General features: G+C 38.7%; 1 protein-coding gene across 1 annotated transcript in view; it reads right to left on the bottom strand.

Annotated features, from left to right (window-relative positions):
- RIT2 (Ras like without CAAX 2) overlaps positions 1-16,773 on the bottom strand; it is a 363,856-nt gene extending 347,083 nt beyond the window's left edge. The window contains exon 1 of the mRNA XM_027068876.2: positions 16,327-16,773. Coding sequence (XP_026924677.1) covers positions 16,327-16,429 — 103 coding nt within the window. The 5' untranslated portion in view covers positions 16,430-16,773. The remainder of the gene's footprint in view (positions 1-16,326) is intronic.
- Positions 16,774-24,791: the final 8,018 nt, after the last annotated feature.

Below are 24,791 nucleotides of genomic sequence, written 5' to 3' on the forward strand. Positions count from 1 at the left end.
ACATAGAAATCTGCATAACAAAACAAAACAAGTTTATCCACCAGGCAGTAGGGAAGTTCTCAAAGACCTGAAGAGTGTCCCTTATTGGGCTGTTTATTACAATGATCTCCCATGGCAGGCCTCCAGCTAGACTCCAGTGAACTCAATATTACATAAATCAAAATCAGAGCCCTATCCTTTGGAAGACAATTCATCACCTTCAGGAATGAGGCATTTTTAATATCAGCAAATTAAACACAAATGGATATTAAAAACTCCAACAGATAATTAATCAATAAAGGTGGAAGCAGAGGACCTTATTACTTAGATAGGGATTAGCTGGTGTAGCTCAAGTGCTAGCTATAAAATTTGAAAATTAAAAATAATTGCACATGCCAGGAGTGATGGAAAGCAACCCAGAGAGATGTAAAAGCTGTGACCTTCCATGATAAGCTCAAACTGAACCAAACTACTGAAACTATCCTGGCTTCTCTAATTCTCCTTTGAATTCATTTGTTTCTAAAATCCCATTGCATGTGAGGTTTTTCACTTAACACACTAGACCAAATCTTACAGTGTTGGAAAAAGTATTAGAAAGTTCTCTGAGTGTTCAAGATGTTTCCATGTAGGGACCTTTTATGGTCAAACAGAGTTTTCAAAAAGGGCAGAAACATGTCTCATCCTTTCTGAGAAAGACTGGAGGCTTAGAAATCATGAGCCACCTAATTCCCTAGAAACTAATTAGAAAAACTGGCCTTGGCTCCCCATCACTGTTGCCCATTTGCTCAGAGCTACATAAATATTTTTACACTAGGCTCCAGATAGCGGTTGTTGCAGGTAGGGAAGTAAATTAAAAATGCTCTTCTGAGAATAAGGGGAAAGGGAAGTCGCCTCAGCATTGGACAAAATGCAGAAAACCTAGTCTTCAGACTGAATAAGACTGAATAACATTCTTGGAAAGACATAATAATAATAGTGACAAAGCAACAACAATAACAGCAGTTGCTAGCACTTCTGTAGAAGTGCCAGGTACTGTTCTAAGCACTTTATTCTCATAAATTCATTGCAAGACCAGTGTGTCATCATCCTTATTTGACTGTGAAGGAAGCTGAGATACAGACATGCTGAGCAATATCCCCAAGATCACACCAAGACTAAGTGAATGAACCAGCATTTGAATGTTGGAAACAGGATCTCAAAACTGTGCTCTTTAAGCACACTGTACAAAACAAACCCAGACTTGGATGAGTGAACCGTCACATGGGTGTTTAGGATGAAATAGAGAAGGTGAAAAAGCAAGAATAGAAGATAACATCTGGGCTGTGCACATGGGAGAAACCTCCATGCTATTGGCAAAGACTGATGAGAAAGGATCAAATAAGGACAGCAGGGGATGGAGATTTCTGATTTTTGCCTCTCTCTAAATCACATAAGGCACATTTATGTGGAAAAGATAAGCAGGAAAGTGAACACCAACAGTATCAGCTTTAAAGCTTTGGTGATGGCAATTTTCCCTGTCTCTCTTTACCATTATGCCAGTTTTTGTGAAGGTGGATAAAAGGTAATTCATTGTTGTGTTTCTAAGTACTGAGAGGAATGTCTGGAAAGCAAGAGTTCAATACTTAGAAGCCGCATATTAAATGCACGAATAGTTTGGTTCAAAATATCCTTAATGGAGATTTCCAAGATTACTCTGATCTACACATAAGTTTTGTTTACTCTTTCCTCTAGAATGGGTAAATATAAATTTGTACATTTATCTTATACCTACTAATGTTCCCCTTTCTTCCTCACATCAAGTATGAGCCATTTTATTAATATAAAGAAAAATTTCAAATATTTATCAAACACCTACTGTAAGTATGGTACTGCTTTATTTGGATTTAATCTTCATTTCACAACTGCAGTATAAGCTCTGTTTGAAAAAGTCTCAAACCCAACTGGATTATAAGCATTTAGCGATTATAAAATGGGTCTATGTTGTGTCTCTTTACAATGTTAAGAGATATGTATGTTCTCTTTAGCTACATAAGATTAAGAGGATAAGTTTCTGGGTTTTTTAGTGCCAACTACTTTATATATACAATCCTATTTCAGTCAATGGCAAAACTATCCTTCTAATTGCTTGGGCCAACAACTCTTTCCTATCTTGTAAATCCTTTGCTTTCTTTTTTGGCATTTCTTTCAAAACCTACCCAGAATCTTATTACTTCTCATCTTCACTGCTACTACCTTGAATCTTACAACGCACTGGCAAGCGTGGTGTTATTATTCATGCTCTAGAGATAAAGAAATGGAAGCTTCTCAAGTGTAGGTAATTGTATTTCGTTTATGCACTGGAAACTTGAGAGAACAAAGACATTCTAGTTGGGGAAAGCCAACAATAACCAATAGCATAATAAACAATTAAGTCAGAAAATAATACATTGGTATATTAAGAAAAAATGTGGACCCGAGGAAAGGATATTATAAGAAAGTGTTAGAAGTCGGCAAGATTTTCAATAAAATAAGTTAGTTTGAAATTGCTATTAGCTATTTAACTGGAGATGTCAAGTAGAGAGAGTTGAATACCTAACCGGAGTTCAGGAAGGAAGTCTGCAATGGAGATATAATGTTTTAGAACTTCATAAACTTTTTTTGTGTGGAATTTAGTTTACTTTAAGAATGTGCATGAGACAAAATTTTGTAATTCTCTGGTTGATCATAAAGAGAACACTCCTGCTACCACCACCTATTCGGAAACAAGAACATTTCCTGAACTCGAGTCCCCAACTCCCTCCCTCAATAAGTGGCTAACATCCAAATTTTATAGTGTTAAAATAATCCCATATTTTATTTATTTCCTTCTTTTGTGATATATATATATATATATATATATATATATATATACATATACATATACACTTTTAATTTGAGACATACATACATATACATACTTTAATTATTATTCCTAATTTAATATTAGGAATAATACTACTATAAACACTCTGGCAATGCCTCTTGGCCCACACATGTGTAAGTTTCTGTTGGGTATTTATAGCTAGGAATAGAATTGCTAGATCATACAATCAACTTATGCATTTCTTCAGGTTAATACATAGGGCCAAATCATTTTCCACAGTGGTTGTACTAATTTATACTCCTATTACATCCTCGTCTCCATTTGGTATTGTTGTCTCTCACTTTGGTCATTTTAATGATGTCTCCTTCTGGTTTTAATCTACACATAAGTCAAATTTCATTTCATCTAAAGATACAAAGATACATAAATACAGCCATGGGGCTGGATGAAATATTCTAAGAAATTAAAGATGAGGTAAGTTTCAAGGAATAAACCCTGGATCCTCAACATGAAGAGATCAGGAAGAAGAAGAAAAAAGAGCCAGCAAAGTCACTCACCTTATAAGTAGCAGAACTGAATTTCAATGCAAGTCTATTCATCTTCAAAGTCCAGACTGTTTCAGACATGCTGGGCTGTCTCAGAATTATACCCAGGAAAATGCAAATAAGTTCAGAGAGGCAGATAACTGGTGTGCTTGTCACAGCAGAGTATTCTCTGTAAAAATGTTTTCCATTTGCTTTTGTGTGATGAATGAAGTAAGTGGGAGATACATTGTCAAAGGACAGAAAAATATGAAAGGTGTTTGTGGCGTGGGCCTAAAGAAATTATGAAAGCTGATATTGAATTGCTTAAGCTCTTTGATTGTAACCAAGCACATAGAGTGGAGTGAGTAGGTAAACAAAAGGAAGAAAAAGCTCCTAATACTAGCACAGAAAATTTTATTATTTTAATAGTAGCAACCATTTTACCTATGAAGTGGATCTTGCCTTTTTGATTTTAGAGCTTCCTAAAATCAGAAGGAAAGTGTGCTACCTTGATTATAATATGGTCCTGTGATTGTCTGCTATTCTCAGGGGTTCCTCTTTTCCCTTCATTTTAGAATAGACATTGGCAAAATTAAATCATGACCCAGGATGGTTTTCACCCTCACAAGGAAAACTATGTGGAAACTTGTGGTTGCTTTAGAATTCAGAGTTACAATCACAATCTAACTCAGTTTTTCTCAGTATTAATCAAGAAATAATTTTTCATAGAGATGTTCGTAAGCATTTTGAACTAAAAAAATGCAGGAGTAAGCAAGTTCTACAGGCTATTTACTAAGGTTTTTCCAGAACATTTCATAAAATGATTTTCTTCCATCCCCCCTTCCTCCTGGTGTCCAGGGGAAAATGGTTTGGTAAATAAAATGAGTTATTATCAATGTCTCAGCTGTCAGATATCCCAGTCTCTCGGCTTTCGAGGAATGTGTACCATTCCAATTCTACAGTATCTGTCTGGCACATAATCCCTTCTTACAACATGGCATGTGCATCTTACTTATTCTTGCCTATCTGCCAAAATTTGATCCACAACCTTACTTTGACCTCTTAATATTATGGAGCATCCCATACATCGAGTGGAATTATTCATCTTCAAATCCATTGCCACCAAAAAGTATTCATGCTAGTCTGAGCCTAGGTTCCTCCCAAGCCATAGCCTCCCCCACACTCACATACCTGCTATACTTCTACTGGTTCCAATTTCTTTCTCTTAGATTCATGGGTCTTTGTATTACAGAATTTTAGAATATTGCTTAGTTTTATTTCACTACATAAGTGTGGTGTCTTACTCCCTGTCCTTTCTCAAAGATGAGAGGGGGGAATTGAATTTATAAATATTTTTTGAGAATTTACTACCATGCATTTCATGGGAGAGAAAAGACAATATAAAATCTATTTCCTATCCTGCAGGAATTTGCATTCAAGATGGGAAGTATAAAAAGGCTGCAAGTCACATAAAAATGAACGATTTAAATAACATTTTAAGACCACAAACCAGATACTAGAAGAATCTGTATAATTGTGAACAGTTGTGAAATGAACAGTCAGAAAGAATTTTAAGTGTAAGAGGACAAATGTTAGACTAGAGTAGACCGGGAAGATATTAAGGAGAAGAAAATACTTGTGCAGAATCTGGAAGGAAATACAAAACTGGATAAATTGAGAGAAAGGAAAAGAGAACTCATGTTGGGATAATTATGTGAATACTATAGGCAAGAAGCCTCAAGGATTTGAAGGACTAAAAGTAGAATAATTTGTCTAGAAGACAGATCACGCTGGTAGTCTCATGGATCTTTTTAGATCAGGGCATAGCTCACACAGAGGGAGGGGGAAAGACAGAGACAGAGAGACTGAGACAGAAATGAGAGATACAGTGCAACAAATCATATCATACCAGGGCCAACATAAAATAACATTTCTGTAGCACCCTGGCCTTTGTAACCTCATTTCTGGATCTGAGTACCTGGGTTATACTTCATCTGATTCCATTAGCACAGTATTCTTGACTCCATTTCAACCCATCACTGACCCCTCCTGGCTTCTAACATTTGTTTCTATTCTGTGGTTCCCAAATTTCTGCCCTATCCAGATTGATTCCTCTGTGCCATCCAGTACAACTCTCCCTATGTGTCCAGCCTTGGGGATGCCTCCTTGATGATTAGTTGATGGATAGTCCCACATGGTCTCAGACATCAGGAATCCTGTGGGCTTTGGATGTCAGCCTGTTGGCAATGGGCAAGCCACAGATGACATCTGAGAAGGAGAAGAAAGAAGCAAAACAGAATCTCAGACAGTTGTCCTGATGGTGATATGGGGAGCAAAAGCAATGGGATGTAGTGGGTTAAAAAATGATGGGAGGAGACCAATTAGTTAAAGTACAATTCAATTTCAAATAACAGATGTGCCCCTTGCGCTTCTAAATAAAGAGTCTGATTTTTTCCATTTAAAAAAATCTATATGTGTAGCTTATTATTAGCTGTTCCTGCAACCATTAAATAGGACTCTCCATTTCAATGTAGCAATGCTGCTACTATGGAGAACAAAGGGAACATATTATTATTCAAAATTTATTAAAACAACACATGTATCAGCAAAATTCATTTCAGTCCAAATTTAGGCACAGGCATGCTCTTTTATAAACAGTAGCCCTTACAAGCAGACCCTTTTTAGTTATTGTAGCAGGCAGGTAATTGTCCTCAAATCCTCAAATCCTTTCCCTACAAGGCAATGGTGTGTGTGTGTGTGTGTGTGTGTGTGTGTGTGTGTGTGTGTGTGTGTGATGGGTCAATTAGGATGAATAAAGGGATTGTTTACTAGGGTAACTAGCAAACCACCATTATTATTGTCACCGAAATTACTACTCAAGAGACTAAAGCTGAATCTAATCAATATAAGGACATAGAGAGCAAGAGCAGGCAGAGAGCAAGTGGATATACAATGACACATTTACAATATTCAACCCAAATTGCATTTTCCTGTAACACATTGAAAGATCTTCCATCACTCTCCCCCACCCTACTGAGATAAACTGCCTTAGGTGGAGGTGTGGAGATAGGAAGGAGGGAAGGAAGGGAAGGTGAAAGGGAGGAAGGGAGGGAGGACAGCAAGTAACAAGTTTACTAAGAATGGAATTTCTTGGGCACTATACTTCACATTTTTATTTAACATTTTATTTTTTAAAGCATTTTTAAAATGTTTTTTTATTTTTTTATTTTTGAGAGAGAGAGAGAGAGAGAGAGAGAGAGAGAGCGAGCAGGGGAGGGACAGAGAGAGAGGGAGACACAGAATCTAAAGCAGGCTCCGGGCTCTGAGCTGTCAGCACAGAGCCTGACGCGAGGCTTGAACTCACAATCTGTGAGATCATGACTTGAGCCGAAGTTGGACACTTAACTGACTGAGCCACCCAGGCACCCCTATTTAATATTTTCTAATATCATCTATGTAGCAACTCTTTGAGGTAATTATAAATAACACCATTTTTTTTAGAATGGGGAAAATGGAGAGTCAAAGGGCTTGCTTGGTCCATGCAAGGTCAGATGCTATTAAAGACAAATAGTTTTTAAAAAATGTCCATTCATGTTATATGTGCTATTCAGCACTTACGACGTGCCAGGTTTTGTTATAAATACCCAAGCATGAGTCATTGCAGTCAGTAAAGTTAATATCCCTATCTAGAGATGAGAAAACATAAAATCTGGGTTTCTGCATGCTCAAACCTGAAGTTCACGTTGTTCTGTTCTGATTTCTATGCTGAGGCCTCAGACTGCAGATGAAGGGCAGATCAAGAGCATGGATGGTGAGTGGTCTAGTGTACAATGTTTCAGAGCTTGGGATCTGGCAGAGGCTGACTCCTGCAGGCCCCCTCCTCCAGTCCCTCCACGAGCCTTACTTTTGTCTTCTGTCAGCTAAGGATAATCACCACAGCTACACGGCAGTGTTTTGTGAGGATTCCATGAATTAATGTACAGAAAGCACTTACAACAGAGTTGGGCCCATTGAAGACTCAGAAATACGGGCTCTTATCTTCCCTGGGCCAAGAAGTTGAAAGACAGAGCAAGAGTTTGGACAGAACAGAAATCATCCCTCCTTGTGGGTACATAGAGGCTTAAGCATGGGCATATGCTGACATGTTTGTTTCTAATTTTATTTATTTATTTATTTATTTATTTATTTATTTATTTATTTATTTATTTATTTTAGAGATGGAGAGACAGAGCATATGAGCCGGATAGAGGGGCGGAGGGACACACACACACACACACACACACACACAGAGAGAGAGAGAGAGAGAGAGAGAGAGAGAATCTTAAGCAGGCTCTACACTCAGCACATGGGGCTCGATCCCATGACCCTAGGATCATGACCTGAGCTGAAATCAAGAGTCAGATGCTCAACCAACTGATCCACCCAGGCACCCCTGTTTCTCATTTTAAAGCATGTTAAGAGAAACTTTGGAGTGATAAATCATCTAAGGTTTCCTTACTTATTCAATACATAACTATTCAAACACCCAAACAATGCCTCCCTGTACAAGCAGTCTTCTGAACAAAGACCTCCCCCTACCACACAACTTACCTAATGAGTTAAAAATCCTCATCTGGTGTCTTATTGTGAGACCACCAATTTTCTATACAGTCTTATTCCAGTTCAAGTAAAACTTTTTTTCCTGGGATTCTAAACCTTGTGCATCCTCTGATTCCCTTCTCAATACTACATCTTCAGCTTCCTCCCACATCCTCCCACATACTCCATGCTTCACGCACACTCCAGGGAGAATCTGGTACAGACTACTGTCTCTCCGGGACACTTGGCCGTGGCAGGATGCTCAGGGACCTGCGAGTGTGGAGGCTCGAGCAGGTCACGTTCCAATGCCAATGTGGTGGTGTTGGCAGAGCAGGGTCATGGCAGGCGGAAAGGGCAGGAGGGATTACCTGGCACAGTTGGCAGTAGGGACACTTAGCTGGTGCCTGCTGATGAACCAGAAGAGCAGATGGCACTGCTCGGTGATGGTTGTCAGAGGGCTGACATTTATGAACAAAACCCAAGTGACTGAGTTGAGAACATTGCTGGGCCTTGTAAATAACAGCCAAATTCAGTGATAAGAGAGTTTCAGACATTCTTATAAGCAATGCAGAGGACTGCCCTCCATCAGTGTACATACATTCATGTTGCCATTGCAGCGCAAAGACACACACACACACACACACACACACACACACACACACACACACACCAGTCACCATCAGCAGCCCAAACTTCAGTTAAGAGAAGCAGATTTTATGCTGGTTTACAAAAGGCAGCATGATTCAATGGAAAAGTCCATCATCCAAGAAGCCAAGAGGTCATGAGGCTTCTGGTTCCAGCACTGTAGCTGAGCAAGTGAGCCACCTATGGGAAGTTCTTCTAACTTCCTGACACACAAAGTACATTGTTTTCAAAATACCACTAGTACATCTCTCCCTTTGCACCTCCCCCGTTGCACTACAGTTCACCTCTTTCACCCCACTAGACAGGGTGGGGGTTGTAATTCCTGCTAATAGTTCAAGGCCTTTCGCAGGTGTAGGCACACAGACACACACCGATGTGCACAGATACACACACACACATGCACACACACATGTGCAAGACTCACACAGACATGCACACATGCAAGACACACATGCACACAGACACATACAGATATACATACATGCCAGACACAGATACACAGACACACAAATACACACACATGCACACACACACGCAAAGATATGCAAGCACGTAAGACACACATGCAGATACACACACTTGCACACATGCACACACAGATATACTGACATACACAGATATGCACACACAGACACACACAGATACATATACATGTGCACAGACATGCACATACACACACACACCATCTATTCTTATTAAATAAATGAACAAAGAAGGTTATTTCCCATTTGTGACCTGGAGTTACTTTCAATTACTCTTGTAATATACACGTATAGAGAAAACATTCTCCCTAAGACAGATCAGCACCTAAGAGATTACAAAAATCCACCTGATACATCAATTACTCATTTACTTCCTTAATTAACATGATCCCAGCTTTTAATAGTTTCTTATTACTGAGTTACTTGATTTTGTCCAGGCCCCTGAATAGACCAGGATGTGAAATATCATCAGCGCCTACATCTTGTTGGTCAGAACTTCCCATGCTTCCCCTGACTGTACCTAACAAGGGCAGTCTTTGTTGTTTCTGTAGAAAATTAAAATTTGCCACATACTTTGGTATATATGATTTTGTCTGTCTGAAATATAACTGTGAAGATTCAGTTGAAATCAGGACTCACATTTACTGCATCATCTCCTCAAGAAATAAAACAAAAACTCTCAGGGTGGGAAAATGAAAATAAGTACTTAACTGATATATGTATGTGTGGGTGCCTTGGGCTCATCATTTCATATCTCTGTGTTTCTGGGCACATTACTTTTTCTGTGAGCCTCAGTTTTCTCATGTATAAAGTGCACACACTAACATCTACTTCACAAGATCAAGGTGAGGAGCGAATGGGGTCGGATGAATGCAATAGGTCATTGGCCCCTGGGGCTCCAAAGTGAATGTGTAAACGTAAGAAGCCCAGCAGCATATGGATAGCCAGGGGTCAATACAAGTTCATTCATCTCCAGGTCCTTTTTCTGATAAAGACACAGGAAGGTACTAAGTCTCTTTTATCAGTTTAAAATCTATAGAGTGCATATAATCTTGGAAATATTGTTCGTCAACACCTTTTACCTAAATTACACTTTCAATCATTATTTGAGCAAGTAGATACCAATTTACTTTTCTACTAGCCTTACTTGGACCTCTTGGCCAATGCTTGCTGACAGGATTACAGTGACTGATGATGTGCAGTATAATTAGGGTGGTGACAATGAAGGGTGAGAACGGAGGGCCTCTGAGTCTTGAAATCCTTTCATTTTTCCCTTGTTTATTTTTCTTTGCCTTTGCATTCCAGAGGGTTCAAATAACACGTGGTCATGATGTGACAATTATTCAGCTTTGTCAGATCCAAAGTTCTGCTAATGAGGTAAAACACAGAGCCTTAGGGACATGGGTTATGCACTTGGTTGTTTGCCTTGATTTAATTCATCAGATAAAGGCTCGATTTTCTACCTGCTTATACCAATTCATTGCGGTTGAAGGAATTGGTTTTGTGCTGCTTTCTGTTTACCTCAGAAAATATTGTTACTGCTTTCATTTGATAAAATCCTGCTTCACAAAACTCAATGTATAAAAGAGACAAATTGCAGAAGAATGTGGGGCAGAGTATGATTGCCTATTTTATAAATGAGTTTCCTCTTTACAAAAAATTCACAATAGATGCATTCTAATAAATTCTGAGTTCCCTAATACTTTTTATGTTTTCACCTTATTTGCTTTGTTTGGTTTTACTTTTCACAGTTCTCTAAGAGAGTTTTAAAGCATAACTCGGGGAGATTTTTCCAAATGCTCCCATAGACACCAAATTATCAAGACCCCTCCATGAAAAGTGATAGTCTTCACATTGCTTTTTTTCTTTGCATGCCCTGTTTCCATTAAATTATCTTCCTCTCCATACCCCACGCTGTCTGTACTTTTCCTTCTCAACTTCAAGAAATCTTGCTCATCACTTAACACTCAATTCAAGTATCCTCTCTGCTGAGATTCCTTCTTAGCCTTTGCATGCAGATTTAGCCACCGCTTACCCTGAGCTCCCACAGTTCTTATGTCACAGGCTTGATATAAACTTATCACTTTGTGGTATGCAACATATTTCCCCCCGTGAGATAGTGAGTTCCTGGAGTCCAGGGGTCATGTCTGCAATAGCGGAGAGGGATATCACCCTGTCTCTTCCCAGTCACTTGCAAAATATTTCATACAAATTTCACCCTTGACAAAATTTCACACAAAATTTTACCAAGGTAATTCCAAAATGTATCCCGGGGAGTAAAGAAGACCATGTAGACCTCATCTGATGTTCGGATACTTTCTCTACTTTTCTCACAAAATCTGATAGAAAACAACTTTGAGTTAGAAACATGAGTTACTCTCCTATTTCTTTTTTTTTTTAATTTTTCTTTTAAGTTTATTTATTTTGAGAGAGAGAGAGCAAGCAGGAAAGGGCAGAGAGAGAGAATCCCAAGCAGGCTCCGGCTGTCAGAGTGGAGCCCGATGAGGGGCTTGAATTCAGGAATTGCGAGATCATGACCTGAGCCGAAATCAAAAGTCAGACACTTAACTGACTAAGCCCCCTATTTCTTACTTACTTCTGTGTACTCTTGGACAAATCAGTACCTCTTTGCCTCAGATGCCTCATCTGACCTCAAGGAATAAATGACCCACTCCCCTCAAATTATTTTACCCTCAATTCAGATCACAAAACAGAATAGGAAAAGAATGTATCTTGGAAAGTAAGATCACATTATTATTGGATGAGACTTGCTGAATAATTTGAGTCTGAACTGGAAGAACCAGATGCGAATGCAGAGGAAGAAAGCAGATACTTGCCATGCTCTGTCATGGAGGAAAAGCCTTTGTATTATAAAACTACAGAGACAGGGAAAGGAAAATGTTTAAAACAGCTACGAGGATTGTTTAGACTCCACTAAATTCTTAAGCCATAGCTGTGAGATTTTATTATTTTCTGTTTTGAGGGAGGGGAAGGGATGGTAGGCAGTGGAACAAAGAGCAATGGAGACTAGAATGTGCCTAATTTATACCAAATTAATTGCATAATAGGTCCAATTTTTATTTATAATACCCTGTATAAAAACTTGGTTATGGAGTAAAAGCAGCTTCGTGGGGGTCAGGAGAACTGTGTTCCAGATGTGACTCTGCCACAACTGTAGCATGAATTTGGCATGTTCTTTCAACTCCTGGGGACTTGATTTCCCATATATTTTTTAATGTTTTTATTTTTTTTTTTTTGAGAGAGAGAGACAGAGCATGAGAGGGGGAGGGGCAGAGATAGACAGAGACACAGGATCCAAAGCAGGCTCCAAGCTCCAAGCTGTCAGCAGAGCCCGATGCAGGGCTCGAACTCACAAACCATGAGATATGACCTGAGCTGAATTCAGACACTTAACGGACTGAGCCACACAGGCGCCCCAATTCCTCATCTTTCAAATAGGGTGAGGACTATTTCTTGTTTATCCTGTTTACTCAGTACTTATAGGGCTCTTAGCTACTATTAGGTATTTCTTTTAATTATGTGTATATAAATATGATGCAAATGTTTTTATTTATAAATAATGTAAATGTTATGCATGTTTACTTATATTCATTTAAAGATTAAAAATATATAGATGTGTAAATGAAAGTGTTAGTCTAGATGGTAGAAATCTCTTTTATGTTTTAAAACAAAAAAACATGTTTTTTTTTAATTTTTTAATGTTTATTTATTATTGACAGAGAGAGAGAGACAGAGCATGAGTGGGGGAGGGGCAGAGAGAGAGGGAGACACAGAATCTGAAACAGGCTCCAGGCTCTGAGCTGTCAGCACAGAGCCCGATGTGGGGCTGGAACTTACAGACAGTAAGATCATAACCTGAGCCGACGTCAGACGCTCAACCGACTGAGCCACCCAGGTGCCCCTTAAAAAACTTTTTGATGTTTATTTATTTTTGAGAGAGATAAAGAAAGAGTGTGAGTGGGGGAGAGGCAGAGAGAAGAGACAGACTCCAAAGCAGGCTCCAGGCTCTGAACTGTGAGCATAGAGCCTGATGCGGGGCTTGAACCCACGAACCAAGAGATCATGATCTGAGCCAAAGTAGGCTGCTTAATTGACTGAGCCACCCAGGCGCCCAGAAATATTTTTTAGCTATAACATTCAAGTAAAGAATGCCTTACCAACAGGCCTATTTTCTTCTTGACTGTAAGTGTTAAAAATCTTTGCAATTCCTTCCGTGGCATTAAATATAATATAGAAGAGTCAGTTAAAACTTCACAGACTTCTATTATTACCTCTATGACCAAGCACAAGTGGTCACTCTGGGCTTCAGTTTTTCCATTTGCAAAATGGTGACAGCTAATTAGATTGTGGTTAAGACTGGATATAAGCATGAAAACCATATACCCATATCTGCCACACAAATGTTTACTTCATTTTTGTTTCCTCTCTGTAGGAACTAGCACAGGGCCCATGCATAGTATGTGCTCAAAAACGTGTTGATTGGTGGTTGGAGATTTATCACAGTACATTTATTTACCCATGCATTTTAAATCTTGTGGGAATTCCTGTTTTAGTAAAGTTATAAGCCCCCCCCCCCACCCCCCAAATTCCCTACTCACTAAAGGATATCTTAGTAAAATAGGGACAGGGAGAAAAAGCTAATTTCACAGTAAGCATAGACAATCTCCAAGATTGTGTTCATTTAAAAATTATGGTTCCTGTAAATTGAATTTCTCATTCATGTACAAGGCTGACTTGGAATGAGTCAGAATTAGAGACAGATGATAGCTTGATACATCTTCTTTAGTTTCTTCAGAACACAGACTTCTTGAAATCCTTTCATACAATCTCCCTTAATTGGTTTGTACAATTCTTTAACATAAACCACTGAAACTGTGGGAAGAAAAGTAAATTTGGCCTCTGTTGACCCAGATACTCAGCAATACAAAAAGTGGCTTTTTTATTAAAAAAAATATTTTAGTTCATTTGAAAGCAAACATTTTAACCTTCAAAAGAAGATTCATAGTGAGAATCAGTGCTTGAACATTTATCAACTGTTAACACCAATGAATCATAGGGACAAAACCCAAGAGCAAGATGTGATTCCATCACTCTGATTCCCAACATTTAGCCATAAGGACAGACTTTTTTGGACGTGGAACTGTACTAGGAATTCTATTCTCTCTAAAGTAACAGCTAAGTACACTATTAATAAAATCAGTACAATGGAACTATTTGCTCTCTTTTATCCTTAACCTTCTCAGAGGTGACCTGGCTACTCCTGTCTTAATCATACTGAATAAGTTTCGCTCAACTATTTAATGTGCACACTGAAGGTGAGAGCAACCCAGCATTTTGTTACATCAAAAATTTCTGCCAACATTTTGTTATGTCAAAATGCCTGGTTATTAGAAAGGTAGCAATGATTAGTCACTACAAATAATATATGGGAAGGTCAAAACAGTAGACTAATACCACCTCCAGGATAAGTACATTGCTGAAGGATGCCACTGTCTTACACCTCCTGTCTCCAAGGTCCATTTCCATGGAATATGACTAAAAACTAGTCACTCTATTCCCACATCCCCCAAGCTCCTGGTGAAACAGGAAAACAACAAGCCAGCAAACAAAGGTAATACACGGGCACATTATGGGACTGTTGCAGCGTCTCTGACCTCACACACCTCTGGTGGCATTTCTGTTCATTTGGCTCCCGCCTTTTTCTTAGATCTGTTTCTCTCCTGTTTTATTCTCAAATTGTTCTACCTCATTGTATCTAACTGACTATATTATTTAAAAAGATAGCTTTATTTTGTATGGACTATTTTCTCTTTATCCTTTCTCTTTCCCCTCCTTCCCTAATCCTCACCTATCTCGACTCTTCCCCTTTCAAATCATCACATTAAAGAAGAAGAAAAGCTTGTAGAAAATTCCTCACTCCTACACAGTTGTGAAGTGTTACACTTCACATTTCCTAACTACATGAGATGATTTATTTTTCTCACTTGGACAAGCATTTAACAATTGGCCAAGTCCAGATCCACCTATTCTTTTCTTTTTATAATACCTTGTGGTATTTTTTTTTAGGAGGGTTTTGGGGGTATTCAACTTTATGTCTCTTCCCAGTTTTCTAACCTCCTTACCTTTGCTGTCTGCTAGAATCTCACTCCCTATTCTCTTTCCTTTACTGATCAACTTTCTTACCACTTGTGGACTCACTACCGAAGTTATCAGCCTTTTGGTGGGGGGTTATGCCAAGAGTGTTGCCTCAACTTTGAATCTTTTTGTCAAGCATAGAACTGTTGAGGTGTTTTTTGTTGTTGTTACTTTTTGTCAACGTTAACTCTTAATATTTCTTTTGTCTTCTGGCATCCCCACAGATGTATCCCCCCGTGAGGATCTTTTTGTATTTATAGAAAAAAAAGTTATATTTGCCTTTTTATTTCTATTGATAACCATAGCCCCAAGATATTCTTTCACCATTTGATCAGCCTCAAACACTACTATTTTTTGTTTTAATTTGTTCTATTTGGCCTTTTGAGCCCCTCAAGAAACCCAACCACTGACAACTTTTTTTTTAATGTAGCATAACAAATGTACCAGTGTTTACTTCCATTAGCATCCCATATCCTTTTATGTTTGTAGCTTTCTCTTCTAAATCTGTTTAACCACAAAATATGATTTGATCACCCTGCTCAAGTCCCACAAAGAATACCATCTTTCAACCTCTGTCACTTTTTTCCAGACATTCAAAGACCACACCATGCTAGATCAGATCAGAGATAAGGAAAGAGGACAGGAAGCTCCTAATCAAAGAAATAAACACAACCATCAGCACTGATAATCCTGCCTGCGTGTCTGCCTTTGCATATGTGTGTTTCATTGCATATTCATAGCACCTTTTTCTTTATGGGAGTATTTTTGACAACAGGAGAATATTTTCCCATACCAGGACTATTTCATAAATATGTTATTAATTATTTTTTTAAAAAGGACATAGAAATTACGATCAAATATCACCTAGCAGAAATCAAAGCAACAAAAAAGATCTTAAGTTCTACACATTATCACTGGCTGTCGTTCCATTCTCCCGACTCATCTACATCTTTTTAACAGTCCTTATTACTTTTAAACATCCTGCCAGATACTTGGTGTTTACCTGCCGTAGCTAGCTAGCCCCAGACGGCAGTATTATTATCATTATCATCATTATTGACTCTATAGAGTTGCCTCTCCAGAGCTCCCTCCTTCCCCAGCATTTGGTATTAAAACTTACCGCTTTTACCAACTCCCCCAGCTCCCAGCATTACCACCTTGTACTCTCTGGACCCGCCTGATGCACGGCTGGGGGAGCAGCTGGCTTCGCTTTCTACCTCCATCTTACCCGAGAGACGGGAGGAGAAAAAAGAAAGAAAAAGTCGCCCGTGTCAGGTGCTCGCTCAGATATTAAGCAACTCTAAAACTGTGTCAAAGAAAGGTTTAGTAGGAGGTAAGAACCATCAGCGCCGGGCTGGCTGCTGGTCCTGTGCTGGAGCGGGTCTCATAGCAACCACGTCAATTGCTTCCAATAAAAATCTGGCTTTTATATCCCCCCTCCTTCCGATCCTTCACTCTCCCGTCTCCCGCGATCTCTCTCATTCTCTGTCTCTGTCTGTTTGGGTTTTTTCCCCCCTTTCCTTCCTCTGCTTCTTTCTTCCTTCCCCTTCCTCACTCTCTCCTTTCCCTCTCCTGCCCCCTGCTTGGTGGCAGTTGTTAGAAGCACACATTTGGCTACTTTCCAGCCTGGGCTGCTAGAAGAGAGTGAATCTGAGACTTGGAGGATGCTACGTCTCACAGGCTGACTTCTGTAGCTACAGCGTCAAAGACATTATTTTCTTTTAATCAGAGTCAGTTAATGAAGGAAGATGTCTGTTGCTTATCCCCTTGCTTTTATCACCATCTTCTTGCAGTTTTTATTCTGGGGAAAAGAGATGTTACCAATTTAGAAGGGGGAAAACAAACAAACAAACAAAAAACAAAACAAAACAAAACAAAACAAAACATAACTCAGGGCTCTTAAGGTCCGGTCTTTAGTGTTCTTGAAATAATAGCTGGCTAGCACGAATCAGTTCTCACATAAGGAGGTATTTGAATTAGGTCATTGTCATGTCTGGACATAGATCATCCTTGTTTACACTAGTTTATTAAGAATAATCTAAAACACAACAATTCTGTCAAGCAGGAAAGAGATTCTTAACATTTTTGATGACAATTATGGCAGTATTAAAGATCCTAGAAGACTCTTTTTCAGATGTCCAAACTCCTATCTCTTATTTGAATTCTTTCAAATTCTGCTTTCCTCTGCTTTGTCTCTTTTTCTTTGGAAACCTTCTAAATTCTAGAGGTCTTAGGATGCTTTCAAGAATCCCTAATGGTCATAGTTAGAGCCCATTCTTCAAACAAGTGATGATGATGTTCTGCATGTTTATTGTCGACTTTCTGATTCTGAAATTGGATCATGATTAGATGCAGTGAAATGTTTGGTGTACACAGGCTTGTCTAGGAAAGGAACTATTTTTAATCAGTTCCCTATGACTTTATAGTGTGTGACCACGCATTGGGCACAGAGGAGATGTTCAATGTATTTTTGTTGATAAATGGGGAGGTAGTACATAGTTACAGCCAAGACCATAGGCTCTGAAGACTCATTGCTTGTGTTCAGATCTGGACTCGGCCACTTGCTAGCTGGGTGACCTTGACTAAATGACTTCACCTCTCTGTGCCTCGGTTTATTCATCTACAAAATGGTTTATTAAATCCCTACTCTATTAACTCATTAAGTGAGTTTAATGTTTATGCAAAATTTCAAACAGTGTCTACAAAATTATAAGCACTATTTAACTATATGATATGATGATGATGATGATGATGATAATTTTGAGTTAATGGTGCTCCCAGCCCACTGTTTACACACACTCACCCAAAGAGAAAATCGTTTCTTCAAGTGTTTATTCCATCTGCATGCCTTCTTTACTAAAATATCTGTTCAAAATTTATGTCAAATAGACAGATATATCAAGATGTTTGTTTCCTTATTACTGAGTTTTAATAGTTCTTTATATATTCTATATAAGCCTTTTATCAGATATATGTTCTGAAAATATTTTCCTCCATTCTATGGCTCTTCTGTAGTATCCTTCAAAGAGCAGGAGTTTTAAATTTTGATGGTGTCTAATTTGTGTTTTCCCTCTGAGCTTCAAAAGTGAATCTGCCTCCTGGATGCTCCCATCAGACACCCTGAATATATCACTCTAATCCTCAATAACAAGATCAGCATTGTTCTCTGTCTTTGCAGGGAGCACTGTCACCTGCTAAGTCCTAGCTGTAGTTTAGCCTCTCTCATATCTGACCTCCATGACTGAAGAGTCCTCCAACCTGTCCTGAGTATGGTCTCTCTGCCCTCCCCCCTTCCACACTGCTGAATTCATCCTGTATACTATGTCAGGGAAATCTACCTAAATGTCGACCTGACCAACCCTATTGTACACATATTCATGAGTCAAATGCCTAAATAATGGATCCAATAGCTTAGAGTGGCACATAGGGACACAAAGCATTTATTCCATTCTTGTGTCCTCACACTCCATAGAACAGAGTCAGGCAGAGTGGGCTACTTGCCTCTCTTCCAACAAAACAGTCATTTCCATAATTGGATCTAATAAAAAACGGTAGCTTTAGTATAATTACCCTCTAATTGATTCATTGAAACTTTATTCCTCCATGAAAAGAGGTATGTAAACAGTAGCATTTAGCTTCAAGGTCTTTCTGGGTTTTGTTTCTACTTCTGGTACAAAATTCTTATGACCTTGAGCAAATCACTTGACCCTCTGGCTATCTGTTCCACCATCTGTTACTCTGTTTTCCATGTCAGCCACTCTGATTTGGTGGTAAAACATAGGGACTGTCATGCCAGCTGTGTCCTTGGTGTTCTCTTTTAAATTACTTTAATATTGGTTAAGAGAAAAGGATACATGAAAATGTCCCTTAACAGTAAATGGATGGGTGACTTGTCAAATACCAATGGGCATTGTGAGAGGGAAATTTAGTGCATTAGTTTCTCCTCAGTGTCTACGCATCTGTCCATATTCCTCAAATGGAAGTCAGCAAGATATTTCCCTATTTACATGGGAGATGATAAACATGAGGTACAGGGGGACTTCCCTAGTTATAAAGCTCTCTTTGTCTACCTCTTCTTTGAAATTCAAAGGTACTCCACTCTGGTGCCTTCTCTTGAGTTACTAAGGGCCACAATACCTCCTGATTGATGTTTGAATTTTGGAGCATCCTAATGCTACTGATTTTCAGTTTTAGTTAGTGAACTTTTGTGAATCTGCATGCCTGGTTCTTTGGCTGGTGCACCCAAAAGTCTAAGGGCATGTATGTGGGTATGTGTGTACATGGCAGAGATGAGGGGGAAGAGGGAAGAAGAGAGAAAGAAAGGGGAAGACACAGGGGAGGGATGAAGAAAGAGAAAGGTATTTTCCAAGTGTATAAATGGTAATTGAAATACAATAATTAAGCAAGTAAAGTCAGTACATGGCAGATTACTTTGCTATATAAAATTATTCAATGGAAAATTATTAAATGATTAAAGTCTGTATTTGCTTCCTGTAACCCACCCTGGCACTTGCCATCCTTTTAGAATGTCACATGATTCCCACTGAGTGTTCATGTCCTTTAGACAAAGACCCAGGTGTTCCATGTTGTTTCAGAGCCACTTGACTCCCTCAGTAAGATCAAAGTACATGCCACCTCCTTTCTGTCACTGGCTGCTCACCTTTCAAGTCCTGAGAGGACAAGCAATTCCTTCTGAAAGATTGCATTAACCTACTTACATGGATATCTTTCTAAAGTCCTTTAGGGACATCTAAGACATCCAGTCACTGTGGATGACATCCTACTTCATTCTAGGGGGAAGTGAGGCACATTCAGAGTTCCTTTCTTATTTATCTAGTCACTTAAAAGCAGAGCTCCTGACGCCATTGTCAGCAAAGCCACTCTTCCCTTTGTTAGAGTATTTATGATATTTATTACAATGATTTATTTACATTCTATTTCACTTTACTCACAAGAGGTGACCCTGCCACCATATTCATCTTTATCTCTCCAGAGTTTAGCACAGTGCCTGGTGTGTACTACCTGACAAGACATTTTTATTAAATGAAGGGATTAATTGTGCCAACTGGGTGACTGTCTATTGCTCCATTAATTAAATTAACTTTCCAAAGTGTATTATTTACCATTTGTATCCTAATGAAAAGAGAAGTCATGGACGGAAGAAATAGCAACTTAGTTGATAACCTCTGGGTAAATTCAGGTTGGGCAGGCACATTCTCACTATGAAATATAAGACTATTGGAAACCAGAAGATAGCACAACTGCTCAGGACAAACAAACAAACAAACAAACAAAGCTGGCAACATCAAGTGGAAAACAGCTAATTTTGCAGATGGAAGGCAGAGTTCCATCTGCACAGCATAGACCTTTGTATCACATTGACCTCCTCATAATCATATTCAGTAAAATTCACCTTAGGTGTTAATAAGTCTTGGGGAATAATTCAACACTTTTCCTAAAGGGTTATTAAGGTTAAAATATCTGAAAGCAGGGTTCTTATATGTGATTTAAATAACCTGCACTCTTTCATTTATTCATTCTATCATGGATTCATTCTTTAAATATAGATTAATTTGCTTCTTCTCAAAATCATTCATTCAACTGCATTAGGGTTTTTAGAAAAAATAAGGAAAATCACAATGTAGTCCATGAGTCCAAAGTGTTTATACCCTCATGTAGGAGAGACACCTGCATACCAGTTTCTGGAATAAGTCAGAATGTGGCAGGTAATTGAATAGATAAATGAACAGAGTCTGATAGGAACATGGGGGAAGGAGAGAATGATTCAAATAAAAAAAAACCAAGATGGGGTGTCAAGGAAGGGGGAGTAACTTGGACTAGATTTAAAATAGGTCTTAAAATGGAAGAAATAACAAAAACAGAGGTGGCCAAAGATTAGAGAGAACAGTGGTGACTTGCATATTAATGCTATCTGGTTGATACGGAAGAACATAAGAACATGATACAACAGCTGGATGGTAGGTGAATTACTGCAAGCTTTAAATTATAGCAGAGTTTGGATTTCTTCTCTTTCTTTCTTTTTTAAACTTTACCTTTTAAAAATTTTTTTTCAATGTTTATTTTTGAGAGAGCCAGAGTGTGAGTGGGGAAGGGGCAGAGAGAGAGAGGGAGACACAGAATCTGAAACAGGCTCCATGCTCTGAGCTGTCAGCACAGAGTCCGATGCAGAGCTTGAACTCGGAAATTGCAAGATCATGACCTAGGCTGAAGTCTGACGCTTAACTGACTGAGCCACCCAGGAGCCTCTAACCTTTATCTTTAAAAAAAGCATGGTGCCAACTTTGAACAGTAAAAATACAAGCTTCTGATTAGAGGAAAATCAAGTTCTTGCTCAAATTACTTTTTTCATTAAGCTCTTGTGGCTTTGTCAAATCCCTGAGATTTGAAACTAAGCTAAATTTCTCTAGGGGCGCCTGGGTGGCTCAGTCAGTTGTGTCCGACTTCAGCTCAGGTCATGATCTCGTGGTTCACAAGTTCGAGCCCCACATCGGGCTCTGTGCTGACAGCTTGGAGCCTGCTTCCGATTCTGTGTCTCCCTCTCTCTCTGACCCTCCCCCCACGCATGATCTGTCTTTCTCTGTCTCAAAAATAAATAAATGGTAAAAAAATTTAAATTTCTCTATATTTATTATTATTGTAGACACTCATTTCACTAGGCATCCCACAATTTGTTAAATTGTAATCTACGTGAGAAGGCAGTCCCTTATTTTTTTCTTTATATTTCCCATGGTTCTGGGCCAAGGGCTGACATATCAAAAAGGATCAATAAAAACATGTTAAGGCTTTTTTGGCCACTATACTTCATAGTAAAATCTGATATCATTACTACAGATTGCAATTTTTACTATTCAATCATCAGATTTGACTTTCACCTTGTAAAAGCAAAAAATTAGGGCTCAGGCTATTTAAACATATGGACAAGATAAGGGAGTGAGTATTTATACCATAGAAAAATATAAAATTTTGTATACTAATAAATTTCCAAGAAATATTCAAATTTTATACCTGCATTTTATTGACTAGAGACTTCAGTTGTCTTTTACTTTTGTATGTCTGTGGTATAATTACATTAATATATGCAGAGATATTTTTGAGGCTATGTGGTATAATGTAGTGTTCAAGAAATACTTAATTTCATCCAATATAATTTTGATATATTCTACTTGTTATGATTTTATCTTATAATAGATGCTATCAATTAATTATCAGCTTGAATTATTGAATATCCAGAATATATTGTATTCAAATTCTGCATAAATAAGAGACTACTAAAACTACCTTAATGTAAAAAATGGTGCTATATAAAAAAATGGTGCTATACCAGACTGAACAGATAATGAAGCTTTTTAATATTGTACTTGGATAATGCTATATTCTGTTGCAAATACCACCACACAACCTTGCTATTAACATTAAGATAATAGTTTTCTGGCATTTAAAAATTGAGATATTATTACATTTCTACCAAGAGTTACTTGTGAGACTGCCTTAGTTTCCCCTGAGAGCCAAGAAATTAGAATTTGGGAGGTACCTTGAATACATTTAGGAGAACCTTCCATCTAGGGAAGATATCTCATACTCACTGATTACTGATCAATTCTTTGAATAATGAGTATCAGAGAGTTTATTAGTTTACAAAATAGTCCACTATGACAACCCAAGATAATGGAAAAGCTCTCAGATTTTGGTGTAAGTGGGGCCTCATTATTGTTTTTTAAATATATGAAATTTATTGTCAAATTGGTTTCCATACAACACCCAGTGCTCATCCCAAAAGATGCCCTCTTCAATACCCATCACCCACCCTCCACTCCCTCCCACCCCCCATTAACCCTCAGTTTGTTCTCACTTTTTAAGAGTCTCTTATGCTTTGGCTCTCTCCCACTCTAAACTCTCTTTTTTTTTTCCTCCTCCTCCCCCATGGGTTCCTGTTAAGTTTCTCAGGATCCACATAAGAGTGAAAACATATGGTATCTGTCTTTCTCTGTATGGCTTATTTTGTTTAGCATAACACTCTCCAGTTCCATCCACATTGCTACAAAGGGCCATATTTCATTCTTTCTCATTGCCACATAGTACTCCAATGTGTATATAAACCACAATTTCTTTATGAATTCATCAGTTGATGGACATTTAGGCTCTTTCCATAATTTGGCTATTGTTGAGAGTGCTGCTATAAACATTGGGGTACAAGTGCCCCCATGCATCAGTACTCCTGTATCCCTTGGGTAAATTCCCAGCAGTGCTACTGCTGGGTCATAGGGTAGGTCTATTTTTACTTTTTTGAGGAACCTCCACACTGTTTTCCAGAGCAGCTTCACCAGTTTGCATTCCCACCAACAGTGCAAGAGGGTTCCCATTTCTCCACATCCTCTCCAGCATCTATAGTCTCCTGATTTGTTCATCTTGGCCACTCTGACTGGCGTGAGCTGATGTCTGAGTGTGGTTTTGATTTGCATTTCCCTGATGAGGAGCGACGTTGAGCATCTTTTCATGTGCCTGTTGGCCATCCGGATGTCTTCTTTTTTTTTTTTTTAATTTTTTTAACATTTATTTATTTTTGAGACAGAGAGAGACAGAGCATGAACGGGGGAGGGTCAGAGAGAGGGAGAAACAGAATCCAAAACAGGATCCAGGCTCTGAGCTGTCCGCACAGAGCCCGACGCAGGGCTTGAACTCACGGACCATGAGATCATGACCTGATCTCGACCAAAGTCAGCCGCTTAACCGACTGAGCCACCCAGGCACCCCATCTGGATGCCTTCTTTAGAGAAGTGTCTATTCATGTTTTCTGCCCATTTCTTCACTGGATTATTTGTTTTTCAGGTGTGGAGTTTGGTGAGTTCTTTATAGATTTTGGATACTAGCCCTTTGTCTGATATGTCATTTGCAAATATCTTTTCCCATTCTGTTGGTTGCCTTTTAGTTTTGTTGATTGTTTCCTTTGCAGTGCAGAAGCTTTTTATCTTCATGAGGTCCCAATAGTTCATTTTTGCTTTTAATTCCCTTGCCTTTGGGGATGTGTCAAGTAAAAAATTGCTATGGCTGAGGTCAGAGAGGTCTTTTCCTGTGTTCTCCTCTAGGGTTTTGATGGTTTCCTGTCTCACGTTCAGGTCCTTTATCCATTTTGAGTTTATTTTTGTGAATGGTGTGAGAAAGTGGTCTAGTTTCAACCTTCTGCATGTTGCTGTCCAGTTCTCCCAGCACCATTTGTTAAAGAGACTGTCTTTTTTCCACTGGATGTTCTTTCCTGCTTTGTCAAAGATTAGTTGGCCATACGTCTGAGGGTCTAGTTCTGGGGTTTCTATTCTATTCCATTGGTCTATGTGTCTGTTTTTGTGCCAATACCATGCTGTCTTGATGATGACAGCTTTGTAGTAGAGGCTAAAGCCTGGGATTGTGATGCCTCCTGCTTTGGTCTTCCTCTTCAAAATTACTTTGGCTATTCGGGGCCTTTTGTGGTTCCATATGAATTTTAGGATTGCTTGTTCTAGTTTTGAGAAGAATGCTGGTGCAATTTTGATTGGGATTGCATTGAATGTGTAGATAGCTTTGGGTAGTATT

This window comes from Acinonyx jubatus, chromosome D3, assembly GCF_027475565.1.
Source record: "Acinonyx jubatus isolate Ajub_Pintada_27869175 chromosome D3, VMU_Ajub_asm_v1.0, whole genome shotgun sequence".
Classification (NCBI taxonomy): domain Eukaryota; kingdom Metazoa; phylum Chordata; class Mammalia; order Carnivora; family Felidae; genus Acinonyx; species Acinonyx jubatus.